Genomic DNA, 23,008 nt, shown 5'->3' with positions numbered 1-23,008 from the left:
CACCTGCCAAAATTCCTGTATTATTCCAATTTTACTGGGCTGCCATCATGAGTCTGGGCAGGTGCGGCCCCATGTCATGGAGCCAATCATCTCCAAGCTCTCACGCAGGCGCTGTACCATGGGGGACCTTCCCCCAGTCATGTCTTGGGTAGAAGTCACTTCCATTCTCCCGGCTCAAAGCATGGCCACCGCTATTTAACATATCTGTGAAACCAGTTAAAAGTTATAGATATGTTATATGACCATGCCGGAGGTTAGCTGCAAAGCCGGTGCTGTAGGAAACAGCTCTGCATGTTCCCGTGTCCCTTCCCCCAACTCACAGGTGTGGGCAGAAGGGGTGAGGGCATCCTATATATCTTTCTGATATTTCCTGGACACCTTGAGTTCTGGACCCCATTCCAAATCCCCCCTCTGGGTTGCACACTGTTACAATATTGCTGTGCAAATATCACCACTATCCATATCCAGAACTTCCTACCATCCCAAACCTAAATTTGTCTCCATTAAACAATAATTCACCTTTCCCAAGCCTGTGACAAACGCCCTTATACTTTCTTTCTCTATAAATATAACTACTCTATGTAACTCATACAGGTGGAATCATACAGTATTTGTCCTTTTCTGTCTTCTGAGATTTATTATATCTGTATGTTAAAGCACAATAATATCTATTTTGTTAGGACAGTTGATGTGACAGGATCACTCAGTATACTCCTAGGTACAAAGTTTGCTTTAAAAAAAATGTCTGTTTCATATAATCTGCTTTATTCAGGAAGGGCAAAAGGACACTGACCTAATAGAACACAGGAAAGAATATGCGCCTGCGCTCTGCACCCTCTAGAGGGCAGACAAGGCCTTTGGGCTGACCCCCCCTCCCCCGCGCCACGCCCCCAGCAAGTCCCATGACACAGTCGGAAGTGCAGCGTGAGATGTGAGAGGAAGATTGTGCTATCGCGAGAACTCTGCCTTTCGGTTCATTGCTAGTGGCAGGGGGTGTTTTTTCGCCGAGGGTCCTCTTTGATCGCCGGGAATTGCACCGGTAGCTGGTAAGAATCGGAGTGGCTGGGAGGACTGGCGCACCGCCTTCGGCATTCACGCCTCATGCTGGTCTGGGGCGCCATGACTGCTATCCTGCCGGGCTTGAGCCTGCTCTGCCTGTGGGGCCGGCCTCCCCAACTCTGGCTCCTTCTACCCTCCAGCACCCCCAAGTCCTGCCGGCCTGCGGGCCCGGCCTGTCTGTCTTCTCTCTGGCTAGCGATACTCTCGGCCCTGGGTCCCCTCATCTTCCCTCCCGCACTCCCCCCGCGGCTCTGACAGCTCCTTGGGTTTTTTTTTTTTTTTTTTTTTTTTTTTGCTCGCTATCGCCGTGTCTCTTGGAGCGAGGTCGGGACGGTTTTCCAAAAAGTGCCCAAAATATATGAGTTCGTAGCTTGTTGGTTGGAAACGTGAAGAAGACAGTGTATTTTTCCTGCGCTCTGTGTGGTCACACAGCGTTACTTGCTGCCTCATGTAATTCTCCCAACAGTCTCCAGAGGATAACAGTAATCATACAAATAACCTTACTTGTCATGTGTTATAATGTGGGATGATGTGATCAAGAATAGCAGAAGTCAGTACTTCTGCTATTTGCGGTCTTTCTGACCGCAAAAAGCTTTTTTCATCATACCATTTTGTATTGTTTTCTAATCAAGGTAGTGTAACTGTTTGCACCACTCACTTGGTAATTTGGAAATATGGTTGGGTGAAGATGGTTAGGTAATCCTAGTTGGCTCATTTCTGCACCGCGATCCTAGTGTGACTTTTGTGAATTTTAAGAACATCAGAGCCTTTGGAGAAGACTTAACCTAGATGCTACAGTGGAGGTGCGGGCGGGTGCCTGTACTTTATGGCTTAGGCATTTGCACTTTCCAAGGCTTTCTAGCTTGCAGGTTTGTTACGATAATTAAGTGAGATAATATATGTAAAGACTGTCACGGTAACATTTCTATTTTATTTCTCCTTCCCCTTCTTGTATGGAACTTTTTGTTCTTTGGGTCTCTAGGGAAAAATCTTAGAGGTCTAAAGTTTTATGATATGTTGGGTCTAAATAGACCTTTGCATTATTAATTTTAGGCAAACAGGTGTTTCAAAGGTGGAAAAGTATGGGGAGTTGTGTAAGGAAAGGAAGATGTGCTTCTCAAAGGGGGAGTAGATATTTTAGGTATCCCCACTGCATTCCCACTTTATTAAATGAGCTTAGCTGTGCTAGACTCTCCGGAGCCTGTGTAGGGGCTTCAAAAAATTGAACAGGATATTTTGACACATATCCTTCCTCCCATCTGAGAACCTATTGGCTAGTGTTTTATAATTTGCCCATAGAGTAACTGTGAGCCTACAGGAAGACATTTGGAGCCACTTACTGCTGTTGATGGAGCTTTAAATCCCAGTCTCTTATTTCATAGAATTAGTATTTTCTGCTTAGTTTTTGGTGAATCGGTGACACAAATTCTCTAGATCAGTGATTTTCAACTTTTTTCAATCTCATGGCACACATAAACTAATTACTAAAATTCTATGGCACACCAAAAAAAATTTTTTTGCCTCTCTGACAAATGGGTATAATTTTGATTAATTCACACTGGATGGCTATTGTTGTGTTGGCTGTTGTCTTTAAAAATTTTTTTTTATTTGATAATCTAAGGGAAAAGAGGTCAGTGCTCCTGACTAAATAGTCAGGTATTGTATATTTTAAAAATTCTTGTGGCACACCAGTGTGCCAAGGCACAACAATTGAAAATGGTGGCTCTAGATGGCAAGTTCACCATTATGTCCTCAGGGACTGTCACAGTATATGTCAGTTCAGGCACTCAATAAGTATTTGTTGAATGAATACATAACATTGTAATAACTAAATGTAGCAATTTGGTTCATTGAAGGAGTGGATAACTGACAAGTTAGGTTAAAATTTTTATTTTTTTAAAGATTTTATTTATGCATTTTTAGAGAGAGTGGAAGGGAGGGAGAAAGAGTGGGAGAGAAACATCAGTATGTGGTTGCATCTTGGTGCCCTAAACAGGGACCTGGCCCCACAACACAGGCATGTGCCCTGACTGGGAATAGAACCAGCAACCCTTTGGTTCACAGGTTGGTGATCAATCCACTGAGCCATCAGCAAGGGCAGGTTAAACTTTTTGCTTGTCTATATGGTCAGAGATAAGAAATGAAGTCTTTTAATACTTGGATGATTATAGAGTTTATGAGAACGTAATCTTGGATTTACATTGAGTTTTATTTTTGGATTGTTGCTAGTCCCCCAGGCTTTAGAGGAAGGAAATTATTTTATCACATGTTTACTTATGTGGGGAAAAAACCACAAGATGCTTACTGTTTAAGATCGTGGATAAAGTGGTATTATTACTGCAATGATAGATAAATAACATGTTTTTCTATCCTTGACTATATTATGGTGAGAAGTATTTCAAATTGAAGTTAGGATGCGTCCCAGTTCTAAAAGCCTACCAAACTTCTGTGAAGTCAGTCGGAATGTCTGTAGCACTGAAAATCTGAGGAAAAAAAAATCCAGAGATGGCTGTAAATACAGTAATGTTTCCCCTTTAACTGACAAACCTCCTGTTGCCTGTGGATCTGTTTAGCTAAGCTCTGATGGGTCTGGCATCAGAAAAAACACTTTATTTTAGCGTCTATCCTGGAATCATGGTTTCAGTGCCAGAAACCTTGCCGGTTTTATCTTGTTTGAAAGAAAACTGAAAGTAATAGTTAGAAACACTTCCACTTCTGAAAAAAACTTCCTGATCTAATGAAGGCCTTAGTCATGCAGGGGTATCAGACTCATTTTCACCAGAGGCCTCGTAGGCCTTGCAGTTGCCTTCACAGGGCTGAATGTAATTTTAGGACTGTGTAAATGTAACTACTCCTTAACAGTTAAACAAGAGCTCGGCACTGCCCCTGGGCTAGAAACAAGGTGGAGGGCCAGATTCGGCCCTGGGGCCTTGTGTTTGCCACATGAGCAACTTAGTGGGATACTGAGTTGACTATGTTTAAAGCAGAGTTATACCATACTTATTGTGGCTGGTCTGAATTTAAGCATTTATCGTTCATCTACCCATCCGTTTATTAAACATGTATTAAGCCTTTGTTCAGTTTAGGGCCACAACATTGCACAATTGCAGGAACACCATTCTTTTTCCATCAATTCAGTAGTGCACACAGGATGTGGAGGTTATTGGGAATGCCAAAGTGCTGATACCAGGCCATCTGTTAAGTATTAGGATGTATAAAGCCAAGTAAGACACAGTCTCTTCTCCTGGAGAGCTCTCAGGCTAAGGAGGCAGGCCTTTATCAATAAGGGTAACTAACATGTTAAAGATGTCATGCTGGAAACCTGTACAGATTACAGTGGGCCCAGAGGAAGCATCAGCTAACTCTGTTGGCCAAAACTTGAGGAATGGGGTGCTTTAGTCAGGAAAGGTTTAGTAATGGCTGTGACTTGAGCATAGTCAGAAAAGTGGATAGATAGGAAGGAATTAGCATTGCTAGCAGCGAGTGGGAGAGCCAAGCTGGATAAGGTGAGCCAGCCTGGACTCTGCATGGTAAAGTTGTGTGGATCATGGTATGGGGGTTGCTCTGGGGAAACTGCAGGAGAGTTGGGCTGAAGCCAGAAAATAGAGAATTTTATTGCCTTATAAGGTATTTGGACTTTATCTTCTAAGTGTGAAGCCATTGAAGAATTAAAGTTTGGGCTCTCTCTAGATGAGTTGATCTACTATGAAATGAGCTGTAGAAATCTTGAAGCAGAAGAATAATATGCTTTGTGAATCTTTTCCCCTTAGAACCTAAACATTTTACAGAGATCTAAGGGCAAATAATGCAGCTTAAGGGAGTAAAGAAGTGCCTGCAAAATAGCCTGAATGCAGAATTCTAATAGATTTTTTCCCCAGTCTTTTATTGCTAATATAAAATTTTAAAAATCACATCACATCATTATATTGTAGTAACAGCTAAAGCTGGCTTAAGCTGAAAGAGTAATCACTGACTCTCAGTAATTGTGTAACAGTGGGAATTCAAGTGAGGGGAGAGCTGGAGCGTATAGTATGCGGAAGCATTGGTCATCTTTTAGAAGGGGCATGAGACTCCTTGGTTGAGGTGACCCATTGGTTATGAGGTGATGGTCAATATTGTGACTGTTTTATAGGGGCACATGAAAGAGAGATGAAAGTTCTTGGTATCAACTGTATTTTATTTTAATAAGTTGAACATTTCTTCTTTCTAGCCATTGACTAAAAGTACAAAGGCCCATAAATTTTTGACTTTTCATCATTCAGAGGCATAGCTAGTTTTTCTTTTCTTTTTTCTTTTTGTATCTTCACAAACTGTTACTTAATGAACATATTTTGAATTAAGAGAGAAATTGTTTTCTCATTATTTTTGGTACCAAATGTCTGAAATGGGAGTCAAGAAGCTGTGCATCACAGGTAAAGCAGGCTCCTAAACTAACTCTATTCCTCTGAAATCTGAGGGATGCTTAATTGAGGATGATGGTCTTTAGTGTTTCGTTTTTTGGTCATGTTGTTTTGCTTTACTCTTACTATTTACAAAAATAGTTTCATATGCATAGACAAAAGCAAATACTTTCCGTTTAAAAAATTAATTGAAAGGGAATGGCATTGCTGTCTAGATTTTGTCTCCTGCCGGATTGGAGTACCATGAACATGATAATCATCAGAGAGAAAGTACTAATGTGTGTCAGGCACTATCCTAACAATTTTATACATATTAATTCATGTAAATGTCATTGAGTTTGTTTATTACTGTCTCCATTTTACAGATGGGAAACTGAGACACAGGTTGGTTACAAAGCATCTAAGTGACAGAGCCAGGTTTTGTACCCAAATGGGGCCATCTTATTCTTAACGATTGTGCATTGTATTATTGTCTCTCCAGGTAGGGCTCTCAATTTTACTTCTGCAGTCACATCACCTAGAATAGTGCTTGGCATCTGGAAGATGCTCAGTCAACTTTTGTTTCGTCACCGGGGGCCACATCAGCCTCGCGGTTGCCTTGAAAGGGCCAGAATAATTTTAGGGATTGTATAAATGTAACTACTACTTAACTGTTAAGGAGTTGAAATTACATTTGGCCCTTTGAAGGCAACCACGAGGCTGATGTGGCCTCCTGTGAAAATGAGTTTTAACACTCCTGGTTTAATGAAAAGTACCCATGAGTGTTAAAACAGCACCGGACTGAGGCCGTGTGTAGGAGTGTGTGTGTATGAGAAAGAAGGAACCAAGCACAGAGACCCAGGGGGTGGGGTGGAGGGAGTTGGGGGTCACTGGCAGGTGTGTCAGAGATGTGATACGTCTGACAGCTTGGAACAAAAGCCGAGAGCTGAACCCCAGCTGGGCTGACGGTGATAATCTCAGGTAGTCACAAACCATCACCCAGGAACATTACAATAATAATTCGGTAAGCTTATGACTGCCCCACGTTTGTTACTTCTCTGTAGTGATTAGCAGCAAAATCCTTAAATCATAAACGTCTTGACAATTCGAGTGCGGAGGGGTGGGTGGGCCCACGCCAAACGCTGGAGCAAGAGAGGCAGGAGACGCGTCCCCAGGCTCTGCGAACTCGCTACACGCTCAGTGGCCAGGCGGGGATGGAGGCGCCTAGCTGCGAGTTCAGGCATTGTTGCAGCTACTTCCTTGACCTGCCGGTTACTGAAGGGTAGGGGCGTCCCGCTGCCTGGAAGGTTGAAGGGCAGGCGGAGTGGGCGGACCCTTCGCCCCCGTGCTGACGTGCGCACTCCGGCGTGTGGATAGTCGCAGCCGAGCTCTTGAGGGGGTTGGGGCGTAATCCTCGGGCACGAAGACCGTTCCCTAGCCTTGTGCTCTCGGGGCTGCTCAGGGTGTGGAGACCTGGCCCTCTGAGGTATGTTCGGCGGTCAGGATAGCTACGAGAGCCCTTCCCGGGCCCGGTCTCGGTGGGGTCGACCGGCCTTCCGGGGCCCTGCAGTTGCGGCTGCGCGCATGCGTGCTGAGCGGAGACCGCGCCATTTCGGATGCCGAGTGTCTTGAGCAGTTTCTAGAGAGCATAGGACCGGAGGCTTTGTAGAGAGACTGTGGCTCTTAAGAAAGTGCTAGGGAACAGGTGAAAGTTACGTGAGTCACTGTTGCCTTTGAACTAGATAAGCTTTAGTTGGCACTAGTTGTTAAAGACCAATTTTGTCAGTTTTCAGCTACTGTTCCGGAAAGTTGATTAGCTGGAATTGATTGCTCATAGTTACTTTTATAAAGGTAGACAAATCTGAGCGCAGTAATCCTCTGAAGTGTTAACCGTAAAAAGTATGCTCTTGTGAATTTATTATTAGCTTATTTTGTTTAAAGAATTAATTATTTGCATGGCTTAAAAAAAGTTAACAGATAATTAGCCCGGGCTGGTGTTGCTCAGTAGATTGAGCGCCGGCCTCCTAATCCAGTGCTGGTTGGATTCCTGTGCGGGCCCCCGCCTGGGTTGCAAACCACGTCCCTGCTCGGGGGCGCGCCAGAGGCATCCACACATTGATGTTTCTCCCTTTCTCCCTCCCTTCGCCTCTGTTAATAAGGAGAATAAATCAAATTTAAAAAATTACGGATAATTAGATCCTGAATTTCAGAAACTTGTTTTAGTAAAGGATTAAAAGTGGGCTGGGGCCAAGATAAGATATATGTAACCCTTGAGTTAATGAATGTGGTACAAAGAAATCTTTTTTTTTTTTTTTTTTAAGTGAAGGAACCTCTGAAGTGAAAAAGAAATGTCTCATGGTAAAATTGAATGTGGAATATTAATTTTTATAATTTTTTTCCTGAAAATTTGTACATATGGTCAGATACATGGTGGGAAGAAGTAGGTTTACATCTGTAATACAAATAAACAGTACAATAGTTAATAAGTAATAATATAAGAATAAATTTTCAGGTACAACAGTAAACTTATTTTGCCTTATCAGAGATAACCAAATTGGCAGTTTTTCAAATTTAGTAATCCATAGAACAATAGGTATCTTGTGGATTGTGTTTTGAGGGCTTAGGCTTTTAGCAAGGATTCAGATGCCAGGAAAGTAAATTAAAAGGCTTTTTGTGGGGGGAGGGGGAAAGGAGGGATAGGAGGGAAGTGGGACAGAGTGGGAAGCTGTAGTTAGAGATGATCTGGTCCAAGCCTTTATTCAGGCAGACAAATGGAACTGAGTGATACAGGAGATCACAATCGAGGCTGGGCAATTGTTCCTGTCCTTCATACTAAGTAAGCACTGGTATTTGGCAGTGTTTTTGATTATTCTGACATGCAAAGGTGCACTTTATTTTGTTAGCATTATCTAAGGAAGAAGGTTCTGAAAAATTGTCATAACTTAATTAGGGCTATGAAAATGGGTGAGAATCTTAATGGAAGTTATTCTAGTAGTACCCCAAAATGTGACTGTTTGAATGGTAATTGGAATGCTAATTTTGGAATGCTAATTTTAAATTCTAGTATTCGTAAATAAAAATAATTTATGGGTGGTAAAACAGCAAAGGAGGAACAAGTTGGCCAGGGAGAGAGAATCTAGGACTTGATCCAAATCTCCCCTTAATGGCTGTGGCCCTTCCAATGGATAATTTAAACTATCTGGGCCTTTTCGTGCCTTCATCTATAAAATTGGTACATCTATACAATAGTACACAGTAGTGTACTAAAGAGATAGTAACTGTTTTTCCAACCTTGTGGTTTATGTCAGTTACAAGTGGGTCATAACTCTGGAAATTTTATGGTTAAACCATATGACAGTGACTTCGCTCCATTTGTGGTTAGTTGCTTAATTCTGGTTCTATGATTTTATAACTAGATTTGTGCAAAACATTGTGCAAATATGACATATATAGTTTGTTAAGTCCTCTTTAAGGAAAGCTCCAGGAAAACTTGTTTGAAAGGTATGTGTGTTTTTCCCATTTTCTTCCCACTCCCTAAAGTCTGGGACAGGAATCCTAGAGGCAGGGAAGTTATAAGAAAGTGGTTAATCTTTTAACATTGTTTCAAAAAATGTATTTAGGGCAATCCTCTTTGGAAGGTGGAAGGACAGTAGGAAATCATGGGGCAACAGACTGAGGTAACAAAATGACAAGGGAAAGTTAGAAAGTTTGCTGAATTTTTTTGCTTCATATAGGAAGTCTGTAGTTCTTGAATGTGAATCTTTTGCTGAGATGGTCAAAAGAAAGCCTACTGGGCTTCTTCCCCTCGCTGTTTTATTTTTGAGAGTGAGAATCACACAGTTGTCCCTTTCCTGCTTCTACCTAGCCACCTGGCCCTGAAGCTAGGTCTGAAGATGGAGTTTAAGCCAGAGTTTCCTTTGTTTCAGAGGAGCAGTCAGCCATTCTCAAGGACTACATTGGGTAGGCTGCTGTTCAGTTCAAGGCTGGCTTCTCTGAGGTCACTGCATTCAAGACTGTTGGGAAGTTCTTTCATATATTGCCTCAGGTGTCTCCTATTAATCCTCCTCTTTCCCCTACTTGGGCTATTCTGAACATGCTTAATTCTTTGCTATATCTCCAAACATTTGAGAAGAGACTTCTCTTATCAAGGGTAAACAGCTTTCTTTCTGGAGAAATTTTTCTTGGTTTTGAGGCATCTTTCCCTTTTTTAAATGTTTCTTTCTAAAGTATGTTATTCAGAAAGAAATTTCAAATATAGCCCAATAAACATGGACCAGATTAGTCCTGTGACAAGCAGTATAGATTTGATGAATTGAGTCGAATAGTGAGTGTGTAGGTTATTTTCTCCTCAGATCCAGGGCACTGCTACCTTATATAGGGCTCACTTTCAGTTAAAAATTTCCATCCTTTTAAATATTTATTCTCTTCTACTTTGTCCCCACCCCCATTAAAACTCAAAATACTTACATTTTGTTTTATAAGATTAACAGCTTTGTGGAAATTGTTTTGGAATCTCTTTCACAACCCCATGCTATCTCTAACTTAAATGTCTGCCTCCTATGTTTTCATCCAAGTTATTAGGGAAAACAGTTAAGTAGCTGGGGAAAACAGGGACATACTTCTAACATCTACAGACTGGCTTCAGTCCATTATCCTTTCAGTACCTTGTAAAAAAAATTTGATTTAATTTAATTGTTTCTCTTTAGCCCATATTCACTTTGTCCACAAACATAGCGGATTAGCACAAAGATAGTCTTGTCACAGGTCTTATTGTTGTCTAGATATATCATACCTACAATATTACATTGACTAGCCAATTTAGAGAAACTATCCAAAGTGGAAATAACTTCATTGTCCTGGGGCTTATTGAACCCATGCTGGGCTGTAGTGATCACTGCTTTCTTTATTTCTGAGTGTTTAAAAAACCATCTTTGATTCTAGATCTCTCCAGGATAGACACCAGTGGCTTCTGTCAAGCTTTGCTTCATTGCATTTCTGACACTCTTCTGGCCCTGTCTCATATCATTCCTTATGTGCTATTCTTTCCACTTATATTTCTTACCTCTTGTAAACCGAAGCTTATTAGAGAACTCTCACTAATTTATGTAAGTACCTCCTATATGTCAAAATTCTATGCAAAAGTATTTATTTTGTTTTTCTTGAAATGGCTTTCTAGAAGCACACCTTTAAAGATTTATTTATTTGTTTTTTTAAAGAGAGGGGAATGGAGGGAGAAAGAGAGGGAGAGAAACATCGATAGGAGTCCTCTGGTCTTTCCCCATCTGGGGACCTGGCTGGCAACCCCAGGCATGTTCCCTGACTGGGAATTGAACTGGCGACATTTTGGTTTGCAATGGTGTTCAGTCTACTGAGCCACACCAACTAGGGAAGATTTATGTTCTTGAGAGCTTCCTAGCTATGAAGCCATCCCTAAGTTACTTCTAAATTTTAAAAAGCACATAAAAAAGAGGTAATAAAAATTCTGTCCTCTCAACAAATTTAGGTAAATGTCAGATCTAAACAATGTTCTAAATTGTTTATCAATCTTTTTCTTTTTTTTTTTAGATTTTATTTATTTATCTTTAGAGGGGAAAGGAAGGAGAGAGGGAGAGAAACATCAATGTATGGTTGCCTTTTGTGCGTCCCCTTCTGGGAACTGGCCTGCAGGGAACCGGCCTGCAACCCAGGCATGTATCCTGACTGGGAATTGAACCTCGATTGTCTGGTTCGCAGGCCCACACTCAATGCACTGAGCTACACCAGCCAGGGATATCAATCTTTTTCTTTTGCAGCTTTTTTTTCAAAGTAATTATGGACCTCTAAATCTGTGAAACAAGAACACATACCCCTTGTGACTTTCTGTGTGTTATAACTAGAAACGTGCACTCTAATGTTCTTGTAACTGTTGATTAAAAAAAAATTGCTGTATTTTTTCAGATATACCTGTTCACATGTAAAAGTGTCACTAAAGTAGATGCATAGGATTTTATGGCAGGAATACAATAGTGGTGGGCAGGGAGAGGAGGCAATATTTATTAAGAGTGTACTATGTGCCAGGTCCTGTGTTGGAAGTAATCTAAGTAAATGGGAGCTGGTTGAAGTGATCATTGGGAGATTATTAAAAGGTGGTTTTGGGTTGTAACTGTGGTGCAATTTGGATTGTTCTTGTTTTGTTTTCTTTTAAAGGAACAGTGAGCAGAATGAGTATTTCACAGGACCAGAATGGCTCCAATAAGAGAGAACCCCTTTTGAGGTGTTGTGATGCACAGAGGGACTTGGAGCTTGCTATTGGTGGAGTTCTCCGGGCTGAACAGCAAATTAAAGATAACTTGAGAGAGGTATGATATGTGCTTTTCTTTTGCCATGTCTGGACTCTTAGGACAGGGATGGTTAGAGCATGGCCAAGGACTTGGCTTCTCAATGCCAACCAAGAAGTTTCACCCCATGTCTCACGTGGTTTACCTGAAGTGTTGATGTCTTTGATTTTAAAGGTAAATAAAGCAGATGTTAGAAGAGTCTGGAAAACCTTGTACCACCTTAGAGAATTAGTTCAGCATGCATTTTTTATTGCTCTTTGGTGTGGTCCCTGTGCCAATCACTGCTATCAATAAAATAAAAAGATGAGCAGTATACTTGTACTGCTCATCTGTGTCCTTAGCATAAATGATGGCACTACATCCTTTCTCCTATTATCTTTTTCACTTGGTGGCTGTTTTTTTCATTAAAAGAAAATTGGTGCATTTTTATGTGGCCATTTTAATACTGAAGATAAAAGAAAATATGCAACATTTTCAGCATATTATACTTTATTATTTCAAGAAAGGTAAAAATGCAACTGAAACACAAAATTTTTGCATTGTACGGAGAAGGTGCTGTTAGTGATGGAACATGTCAGAAGTGGTTTGCGAAGTTTTGTGATGGAGATTTCTTGCTGGATGATGCTTCATGGCCAGGTAGAACAGTTAAAGTTAACAATGATCATATCAAGACATTAATTGAGAACAATTGACATTTACTATGTAGGAGATAGCTGACGTACTCAAAATACCAAATCAAAGTTATTGGTGAAAATGAAAAATGTGTCTCTTTTTTAAAATATATTTTAGTGATTATGTTATTACAGTTGTCCCATTTCCCCCCTTCATTCCCCTCCCCCCTGCACACCCCTCCCCCCTTTAGTTCATGTCCATGTGTCATAAGTTCTTTAGCTTCTACATTTCCCATACTACTGTTGCCCTCCCCCTGTCTATTTTTTCCCCACTGTCTATGCTACTTATTGTCTGTACCTTCTCCTCCCCTCTACTCCTCCTACTCCTGTTGCTACCCTTCCATGTGATCTCCATTTCTGTGGCTCCACTCCTATTTTTGGTTTCTGCTTAGTTTGCTTTTGTTTTAGGTGTGGTTGTTAATAACTGTGAGTTTGCTGTCCTTTCACTGTTGATAGTTTTTATCTTCTTTTTCTTAGATAAGTCCCTTTAACATTTCATATAAGGGCTTGGTGATGATGAACTCCTTGAACTTGACCTTATCTGAGAAGCACTTTACCAGCCCTTTCATTCTTTTTTTTTTTTTTTAAATATATATATATTTTTTTATTTATTTTTCGAGAGAAGGGAAGGGAAGGAGAAAGAGTAGGAGAGAAATATCAATGTATGGTTGCCTCTCATGCGTCCCCTGCTGGGAACTGGCCTGCAACCCAGGCATGTGCCCTGACTGGGAATCGAACCGTAATACGCTGGTTTGCAGGCCTGCGCTCAATCCACTGAGCTACGCCAGCCAGGGCCTAGCCCTTTCATTCTAAATGAAAGCTTTGCTGGATGGAGCAATCTTGGGTGTAGGTTCTTGCATTTCATGACTTGGAATACTTCTTTCCAGCCCCTTCTTGCCTGTAAGGTGTCTTTTGAGAAATCAGCTGACAGTCTGATGGGAACTACTTTGTAGGTGACTGTCCCCTTTTCTCTTGCTGCTTCTAGAATTCTCTCCTTCATTTTAATCTTGGTTAATGTAATTATGATGTGCCTTGGTGTGTTTCTTCTTGGGTCCACCTTCTTTGGGACTCTCTGAGCTTCCTGGACTTCCTGGACATGTTTCCTTTGGCAGATTGGGGAAGTTCTTTTTTATTGTTTGTTTAAATAAGTTTTCCACTTCTTGCTATTCCTCTTCTGGTACCCCTATAATTAAGATGTTGGAACATTTAAAGATGTTCTGGAGGTTCCTAAGACTCTTCTCATTTTTTTTTTAATTCTGTTTCTTCATTCTTTTGTTTGGTTGTTTTATTCTTCTTTCTGGTCCACTCCATTGGGTTGAATCCCAGTTTCCTTCCCATCACTATTGGTTGTCTGTGCATTTTCCTTCATTTCACTTAGTGTAGCCTTCATTTTTTCATCTAATTTGCAACCAAAATCAACCAATTGTGTGAGCATCCTGATCACCAGTGTTTTGAACTGTGCATCTGATAGGTTGGCTGTCTCTTGATCACTTAGACATATCGGCTCTAGAGCTTTGATTTGTTCTTGTGTTTGAGCCATAATTTTTTGGTCAGGTCATGCCTGTTATGTATGAGTGGCGGAGCCTTAGGTGTTCACCAGGGCAGGGCAACCCAGTTGCTTTGTTGTGATGTTGTATGTGGGGGCTGGGTCAGAGAGGGAACAGTGGCTCTTGCTCTGCTGTCTTTTGGATTTCAGTCCCCTCTGCTGCTTCCCACAAGCAAACTGGGCCCTTCTGACGCTGGTTCCTGGGTGGGTGGGCTTGTGTACATTTTAGGACCCTGTGGGTCTCTCCAATGAACCTCTCCTGTGAGGCTGGGAGTCTCTCCTGGCACCTTTTCAATCGATGCTTTTAGGCTTTATTTCCCATCGATGGGGCCCTGGGTTGTGCGGTCTCTCATTGCCCGTTTTTGCCTAGTTTATCTGCGAATGAATGTATGACTGAGGTCAGCTCCACACCGCCTGTGCTCCTGGGTCTGGCAGCCATCACCTTTTCCTGCTGCAGTCCCTCGCCCCTGGCCACTGACTTCACCCCTCTTACCAGTCTGGATGAATGGTTATTGGACTTCCGTACAGTTCAATTTTCTGTCTGTTCTGGTTGTGTTTTTGTTTCTAAATCTTTGTTGTCCTTAATTTTGGTTGTGCGAGGAAGCACAGTGTTTCCACCTATGCCTCCATCTTGCCCAGAAGTTGTGTCTCTTATTTTACGGAAGAAACCACATGGACTGTTTGGCCCAGGTTTGTCGTGTAGGCTTAATAGTATTCTGTCTGTAAGTGGATAGACCAAGTAGTATTACATGACTTTGAAACACAACTATATCACTACATTTTGGACCATAAGATACACCTAGGTTTTAGAGGAGAAAAATGGGGGAAAATTTTTGAAGCAAAAAAATGTAAAATAGTTAATAACATAAATAACATAGTATTTCACCAATGTAAATGTAAAGCTACATTGGGACTATAAGATGCACCCCCCACTTTCTCCCAAATTTTGGGGGAGTGTGTCTTATAGTCCGAAAAATAAGATATATAGAAAAATGTTATAAATAGTGTTTAAAAAATGTAGATTCTTATGGAAGATTTTTAGCTGTTTTGGTTTTTTCTTAGGATTTTTACAGTTACCTCCCTTTGAATCACTATTTATGTTTCCAGAAACATTTAGTTTACAATTTTGCTTAAACTGTCTACCCTAGTAGTCTCTGGTTATTGACATGCAGTGGCACATCTCTTTATTAAAGTGACTTACTGTAAATGGATTGATTGCTCATTTGTGGGATGAGAAAGAAATAAAGAAAAAAACTGAGGGGGATCAGCATTACCTGACCTATTCTTGTATTTTCTTTTGATTTCTTTAGGATACTGAAAGTAAACCTGATCCTCTTAGGAGAAGTATGGTAGGAGGATTTTAGAGCATAGGGTATGCCTTTATGGCTGGAATTCTTAAACTGGGTCCTTGGGCCTTTGGCATACTAAACCCAGAAACTATAGGCACAATTTTGAGTTTATGCATTTTTCTGGAGAGATTTTCTGTAGATGTCATTGGAGAGCCAAGAGGATTTGTGACTCCCAAAAGTTTAAGAACTTCACTGTTCTGTGGGAAATATATTCTTTGGCCTTAACTAGTGAAGCTAATATGTATGTGTTTCCTAGATCAAAGCTCAGATTCACAGCTGCATAAGCCGTCACTTGGAATGCCTTCGAAGCCGTGAGGTATGGTTGTATGAACAGGTAGATCTCATCTATCAGCTTAAAGAGGAGACACTTCAGCAGCAGGCCCAACAGCTCTACTGGGTAAGATGGCTGCAAGGCTATGGTTGGTTTGAGTATGGTTTCTGGTTTCTAGAGAATGTCTTTCCTGCATTGTAGCCTTAATATATACATCAGACAAAAGTTTAATTTCAGGTACTGTTTGTTAACTTGGATACACTTGGTACTTTTAGTATCATTGTGGCTAGATGGTTTCATTTTTCTTATAGTTACTGGGCCAGTTCAATTGTCTTATTCGTCAACTGGAATGCACCCAAAACAAAGATCTAGCCAATCAAGTCTCTTTGTGCCTGGAGAGGTAAAGACTGTTTTGTTTTGATTTTTAGCTTTTTGACTTGGGTGTATTAAAAATAGTCAGTTTTGTGACTTACTGCATGGGTTGGATTTAACTTGACTTTTCTGTTCCTGTGATAAGATCATCTTGCTTCCTAGTTTTAATATTATACTTGGTGCATGGTTAAATCATCTGTCTTTGGTAATCTTAGCAAAGTACAGTCACTTCCAATCACAATTTGGCTTTTGTTTTAGATGAAGTTGAAATAGATATTCTTTAAGAATTTTTTTCTCTAGACTGGGAAGTTTGACTCTCAAACCTGAAGATTCGACTGTTCTACTTTTCGAAGCAGACACAACTGCTCTGCGCCAGGCCATCACAACTTTTGGGTCCCTCAAGACCATCGTGAGTATTGTTGATCTCAGATGGTTCATAGAATGTGCTTCTCAGGTCTGTGGCCTCACAGATGGTCTTAAAAACACCACATTTTTACAATGAGTAGTGGCTTTGTAGAGAATTTGGGGAACTCCAGAATTTCATGTTTTTGTTAAGTTGATGGAGCATTACGGCTGGTAGTTCTTAGAATGTGGTATGATTCATGGATAATCTCAAGAATTCATCTTATAAGTCTTTAAATACTTTTGATATATTTCTTATAAAATTTATGGTTTGAATGGTCTTTCATATAAAGAACCAAACTTGGTCTCATTTGTGTCTTGTTAAAATTTGTAATACTACTAATTCTGATGAAATTTCTTGTATGACAGTTATGTAGATAAAAAATTCTGTGATTTGACAACTACTTTGTAGGGCATTGAATTTAGTATTAAGAATATTTATAGAAAGAGTAATGCTTTGCTTAATGCTTTTGAAATTAGGAATTAAAATTTCACTTTTTTGGTATAAAAGTATAAGATTGATAAACACAATTATTTTGTTTTTATTTTATAGCAAATTCCTGAGCATTTGATGGCTCACGCTAGTTCGTCAACTGTTGGACCCTTCATGGAGAAAAGAGGCTATATGCCATTGCCAGAGCAGGTAAAATATATTTTGTTTCTGATAACCGAGTTATTATTTGGCTAGTATTTCTTTTGGATTTTGACTAAGTCACTTTTTTCCCCTGTTGTAATATATTGGTAAATAGGTACCAGTGGTAATGAGTTAGTTTTTACAATTAAATGCTTCCCTTGAGACTGAATGTCAGATAGAAATTTGGAGGTTTTATAGATGTTGAGTAAGAGAGAAACTTAATCAGTTAGTTCATAAGAAACTGTCATCGGCTGATTGTATTGGTTCTCTCTTGGGAATCCTTTCCTTTATAATTCATAGGGATGATTTACTTCTAAGGGCAACTGGAATATTGGTTTCTAGACATTTTCAGTTGAGAAGAATCCCAGAGCTCAGCTATACTCCTTGTTTTTTTTTTTTTTTTTTTAATTATGTTTTTTAGAGGGGAGGGGAAGGAGAGCGGGAGAGAAATATCAATGTACGGTTGCCTCTCGTGTGTCCCCTGCTGGAAACTGACCTGCAACCCAAGCATGTGCCCTGACTGGGAATCGAACTGTGATCCCTTAGTTCGCAGGCCTGCTGAGTTATACCAGCCAGGGCGATACTCCTTGTTTTATAATTGTGAAAATGGAGGTTTAGGGAAGTCATATAATATGTGAAGAAGGGTCAGTGGCCAGCTAAGATTAGAGAGCTTGGATCTCCTTTTCTGGTGAACTTCTTTCTGCACTTAACATTGCCTTGTTAAGTAGCAAATTGTTGTGTGATTAAGCAGAAGTCAGCATCTGGCACCACAGCTGTCCCTCTCAGTGAATGGCTCCTTGGAAGCAAACCTGCCAGTGGTCATCAGACTTCTTACGCACCCAGCACCAATCTGCAGGACTGGCTCACTCAAAAGCATACCTTGGAGAATAATCAGGTGTGTTGCTACTTTATTGTTTCTGAGGTAGATGTAGAAGTAGATGGGGTTAGTTTCTAACACACAGTATGTTTTTGTTTAGTTTTTAGTTCTGTTCTGGAAATAAGTATTTTTAGTAATTTTTAGTAACAACATGACACCTCTTCACCATGGATAGACAGTTTAGAAAACAAACAACTGTATAAGGAAATACGAACCCATAATCCCAACATTCAGAGACAGTCACTCTAACATTTGCATTTATATACTTCATTTTTGTGTCCATACATATACTTAAAAAAAATCATCTTTTGGTTACTTTTCACTAATAGAGCATGAATATACTTTTCTTATCATATAATCCCTTCCATAAAATCCTTAATAGTGTAGTGTATTATCGATTGGTTGTTAACTTAATTTCCAGTTTTTCTGGATATATTGGTTGTAACTGAATTTCCAGTTTTTCTGGATATAAATTTTCTCTAAACATCCAGGAGCTAATATTTCTTTTTTTTTTTAAAGATTTTATTTATTTATCTTTAGAGGGGAAGGGAAGGAGAGAGGGAGAGAAATATCAGTGTATGGTTGCCTCTCATGTGTTCCCTACTGGGAACTGGCCTGCAACCCAGGCATGTGCCCTGACTGGGAGTCGAACCATGATCCTTTGATTCGCAGGCCCGCGCTCAATCCACTGAGCTATGCCAGCCAGGGCAAGGAGTTAATATTTCTATACATTCTTTATTAATTCTGTAGAATTAAATTCCTAGAAATTGCATTAGTAGATTGCAGTTTTAGGTACATATTGCCAATTTGGCTTCCTGGAAATTGATACCAATTTCTATTTCTGTCAGCAGAGTACTGAGTGTACTTGCTTCACAGAAACTTCTCTAAATGGCAGCTATGGGTTGCCATTTGTCATTGGTCCCCCCCAATCTGACAAAAAGGTAACAGTTGTTTTGAATTTATTTGATTATTAAGGAAATTGAGTGAAAGTTTGCCTGTTTTATGATTTGCCTAGTATCTTGCTCATTTTTTTATTCATAAAGGCATATTGTGTTAGAACTTTTCTGTCTTGCTACAGATGGTTTCCCCCAGTTTGCCTGTACTTTTGTTTTTTTAAATAGAAAATTATATTTTTATGTACTTAAATATGTATTTTATTATTGCAACAGAGAAATCCCTTGTCTCTTGGCTTTGTGTAAATTTAGAAACATTGGGCAATACAGTAAATAGGCAAATAGAACTCTTTTTGTCATGAATCCCAAAGCAGTCATAATATTCTGGTAAACTAATACTGTGTACTTTTTGTGTAGACTTCTGCCAGAGCCTGCAATTTCTTCAGTAATGTCTGGGGCAACCTAAAGGGCTTGGAAAACTGGCTCCACAAGAGTCGGCATCAAGAAGTTCCCGAAAGACCAAGTTACCAAAAGGGTAGCAGTGATTCTACCACCAGTTCTTATTCTATTGATACTGAAAAGGTTGAGAATCTGGAGCTGCTTGATCAAGATGAGGTGGATCTTTCTGATTGGTTGGTGACTCCCCAGGAATCCCAAAAGCTGGAGAAGCCTGGGAATAGCAGCTGTGCAACCAGTGAGAGGTTTAAGCTCTTGTTCCAGGTGTTCCAAGAGTCTTACAGTGTGAATGATTGGCTTGTCAAGCCTGATTCCTGTACCAATTGTCAGGGCAACCAGCACAGAGGTGTGGAGATCGAAAACCTGGGCAATCTGAAGTGCTTGAATGACTACATGGAGGCCAAGAAACCCTTGCCTACTCCCAGCATGGTTATTGAGGATTGGCTTGTCCAGAACCATCAAGACCCATATAAAATAGAGGAGGTCTGCAAAGCCAATGAGCCCTGTACAAGCTTTGCAGAGTGTGTGTGTGATGAAAATTGTGAGAGGGAAGCTCTTTGTAAATGGCTGCTGGAGAAAGAAGGAAAGGATAAAAATGGTATGCCACTGGAACCAAAATCTGAATCTGAGAAATGTATAGATTCCCTAAGTATGTGGCTTTGTCCTTCCAGAAAAGAGGCAACAGAACAAGCTAAGATACCAAAAGCAGTGGCTCCTTCTAGAATTGCTGATTCCCTCAAAGTGATAAGGAATAGTCCCTTGTCAGAATGGCTTATCACACCTGCATGCAAAGGACACCCCAAGGAAGTGCCTATCACTGAGGACCAAGCCGGCAAACAAAAGCTTACCAGCCCTGTGGCCCCTCCCTGGTGTCCCTTTAACACAGCTGACTGGGTCTTGCCAACAAAGAAGACAGGAAACCTCAGTCAGTTATCCTCAGGAGAAGATAAGTGGCTGCTTCGAAAAAAGGCCAAGGTGAGCAGAGACATCAAAATAGCAACATTTGAAATATAGTTAATAGGTTTTTACTTTCTTAATCCCAAACCTTGCAAATGGCCCAGATCCTTAAAAACATGTTAAATATTGTAATTGGCTTAAGTATTAATTTTAGTGCCATGTTAGCAACAGAATGGAGAATTTATTATTTAGGTCAGTTTTTGTGCATTTTCTTTCTTAGTTTCCAGCCCCCATCCTGTGGGGCCGGGGTTGGCTGCAATAAAACCCCAGCCTGTTTTTATTGCTAATTATGGAAAAGATTTAGGAGTAGGGGAAGCGATTGTTACCTCTGCTCTTATTAGAGAGCATGCCCAAGACTTACATTATTCTTCATAGACACCATATTATTGGGAAGATTATTTGTAGCAACCCACCTTTTTCATTTTCTTGCAGGAAGTATTGCTTAATTCACCCCAACAGGAGGAACATAACTTTCCCCCAGACTGTTATGGCTTCCCAGCAGTTTGTGATCTCTTTGCCTGTATGCAACTTAAAGTTGATAAAGAAAAGTGGTTGTATCGTACTCCTCTTCAGGTGGGTACATGCCACGGGTGTAAATATTAGACTTTACTGGTTATAAATGTTTTGTCATACATGAATTCATACTTTCCCATTTAACCATAATCATTTTAATGGAATGAATATTAGGTAAGTAAGGGTGGGAGAGAAAAATCATAAAGGGACGGGAAAATAATAAAGTTTCATTTATTTCACCCAAACTTGCTCAAGGAAACAATTAGGACATATCTGAACATGACCTTTCAAGGTAGTTAAGTTGTGTCAGGGGCATTTTTAGAGCCTGTATGGGTTCTAATAGTTTACTCAGAGATGAATGAGTCAGCACTTTTGAGTTGGGGAGAAATGTTTTTATTCTACAGTGAGTGACTTTTTATCTGCGGGCTTTTCTTTACAGATGTGAAGGAACGGAGTATTAGAGTCAAGCAACTCTTCTGCAAATTCTCACACTTCATAAGCCGAGTGACTGCAGCTTGCCAAATCATTGTTTCTGGGTGTGACCAGTCAGCTTAGTTCCTTTATCTAATTTTCAACTAATGAAGAAAAATAAGTCATCAAATTATTAGTTACTGTGGAAAAAAACCCCGCTATTTTTTGATGGCTGAGGTGATTCAGTTCCTTCTTGTAAAGAATTAATTCACTCTTACAGTAGAAATGCAGCATTATGGTGGGTATTTCTTTCATAAGGCTTCATGGCTCCTTACATTGGGTTGTTACTAGTACATTAAAAACACTGTAGTTTCTTAAAAAAATAGTTTTCTTATCAAGGTGTTGCTCAAAGAAGCTAGTGAATTTATTTAACCTTTTTATTACCCTTTTTAATGCTTCCTTTGCTGTGGGTTTTCTTCCATTAGTGATGGAAATAATTTCTTATAATTAATATATAGTGTATTTCATATAAAGAATTACCGAGAGAATACAGTGATTTTTTTTTTTAAACCAAAGCATGTATCAGCATCTTGGCAATTTTCAACATAAATTACAAAACATTTAGCCCACACATCAGATTCTACAGTATTTTCTTTTGGAAGAAATTTAGTTACTGCAAATTTTGTCTTTATTTCCTTCTCTAAGTGTTGTATCTAGTGAGCTCTTTTAGAAGGGCTCTGAATTGCTTCAAGACAACATCCTGGGTAATCCTAATGTCTTTGGAAATATTCTGAAGAAATGCAGGGAAGAGTCCCCATGCCCACTGATCAAAAAGCAAAAGATAGGACAGGTTGGAAATGTAGCACTTGAACTATTAATGGTTATTGGTACAGTATCCTGTGTATAATGGAAGTTGAGCTAGACACTTACCTGGTGCTTTTAACTAGGGTTAAATTAAATGCCCTTTTACTGCAAGTACAGTCTACCTTTACCTCTGAAAATGCAGAGACATTTAGAGAACAGGCTATTTTGAACGCTTGTGCCTTGGGGTGTTCACTGAAGCTTTATGAAAGCTGATATTTTCTCAAGATCCTTAAAGTAATGTTCATACTTTAAAAAAAGTTTCTCTGCAGGGGAGAAATGGTATTTATGTTTTTTTAAGCTTTCTAATATAACTTCTTTCCACCAGGCCTTTAAATTTATTAAGCCACTCAGCTTGCCTAGGTATGTGGTATTGGAAATACTTTTAGTTTGTGATGTTGTCATCCAGAAAGCCCTTTTGGAGAAATTTCACAGAGTATCAATTGCCATACAGCTTTACTGGAATTCTTGAACCACAGCTGAAAAAAGCTGTTTATTTTTAGTTCCCCCTCCCCCAACCTAATTTAGAATTTTAATAAAGGTAGTGGGTAAAAACTTAGGGATCCTTTTCATTATTTTAGGTTGCAGGACACTTTGTAGTTTTTGAGGTTTAACAGTGTGTATTCCTAAGTTTACATTAATCACTATGCTAATGAGTATGTAAGTCTTTTGCATTATGCATTTTGTACCTCCCCATTAAAAGCATTAACAAACAGTTGTGTGTACTTGTAAAAGTGCCTTGTAACAAAATATTCTATCACATTATGTAAATGTGATAATCTTTGGTTAGTTAGTACAGATGATAAACTGAACATAAAAATTTTATATTCAATAAAATGCCAACGAATTTTATGAATCTTAAATAAGCAAGAACAGGTATATTGCTACTAACTTTCATTTTCAGTTTCTTCCTGCAAACTCCTCATATCGACTCCTTTTAATCTTAAGTTCAGAGCTTTTGTGACAAATCCCTTACTACATGTATCTGAAAAGGCCCCACTTTTTCCAATCATAACCACCAGCTGTTTAGCATTTATTAT

General features: G+C 39.8%; 1 protein-coding gene across 3 annotated transcripts; it reads left to right on the top strand.

Moving 5' to 3' along the window:
• Nucleotides 1-937: 937 nt before the first annotated feature.
• On the top strand, nt 938-22,683 carry NCOA4 (nuclear receptor coactivator 4). Of its 3 annotated transcripts, none has more exons than XM_037143112.2 (11): nt 938-1,046; nt 11,625-11,776; nt 15,578-15,718; nt 15,904-15,992; nt 16,265-16,373; nt 16,920-17,009; nt 17,752-17,895; nt 18,729-18,818; nt 19,188-20,201; nt 20,616-20,756; nt 21,136-22,683. In XM_037143112.2, exons 2-11 carry the CDS (start codon nt 11,639-11,641, stop codon nt 21,139-21,141), a joined length of 1,962 nt encoding a protein of 653 aa, XP_036999007.2. In that variant the 5' UTR covers nt 938-1,046; nt 11,625-11,638; the 3' UTR covers nt 21,142-22,683. The 3 variants fall into 3 exon arrangements, with proteins under 3 accessions (XP_036999007.2, XP_036999009.2, XP_036999008.2); XM_037143113.2 differs by lacking the exon at nt 938-1,046 and adding an exon at nt 6,776-6,924; XM_037143114.2 differs by lacking the exon at nt 18,729-18,818.
• Nucleotides 22,684-23,008: the final 325 nt, after the last annotated feature.

The sequence above is a fragment of the Artibeus jamaicensis genome, unplaced genomic scaffold (assembly GCF_021234435.1).
Source record: "Artibeus jamaicensis isolate MK-2021 breed Jamaican fruit bat unplaced genomic scaffold, CSHL_Jam_final contig_468, whole genome shotgun sequence".
NCBI classification, from domain to species: domain Eukaryota; kingdom Metazoa; phylum Chordata; class Mammalia; order Chiroptera; family Phyllostomidae; genus Artibeus; species Artibeus jamaicensis.
This window is presented reverse-complemented; position numbering and strand designations above follow the sequence as displayed.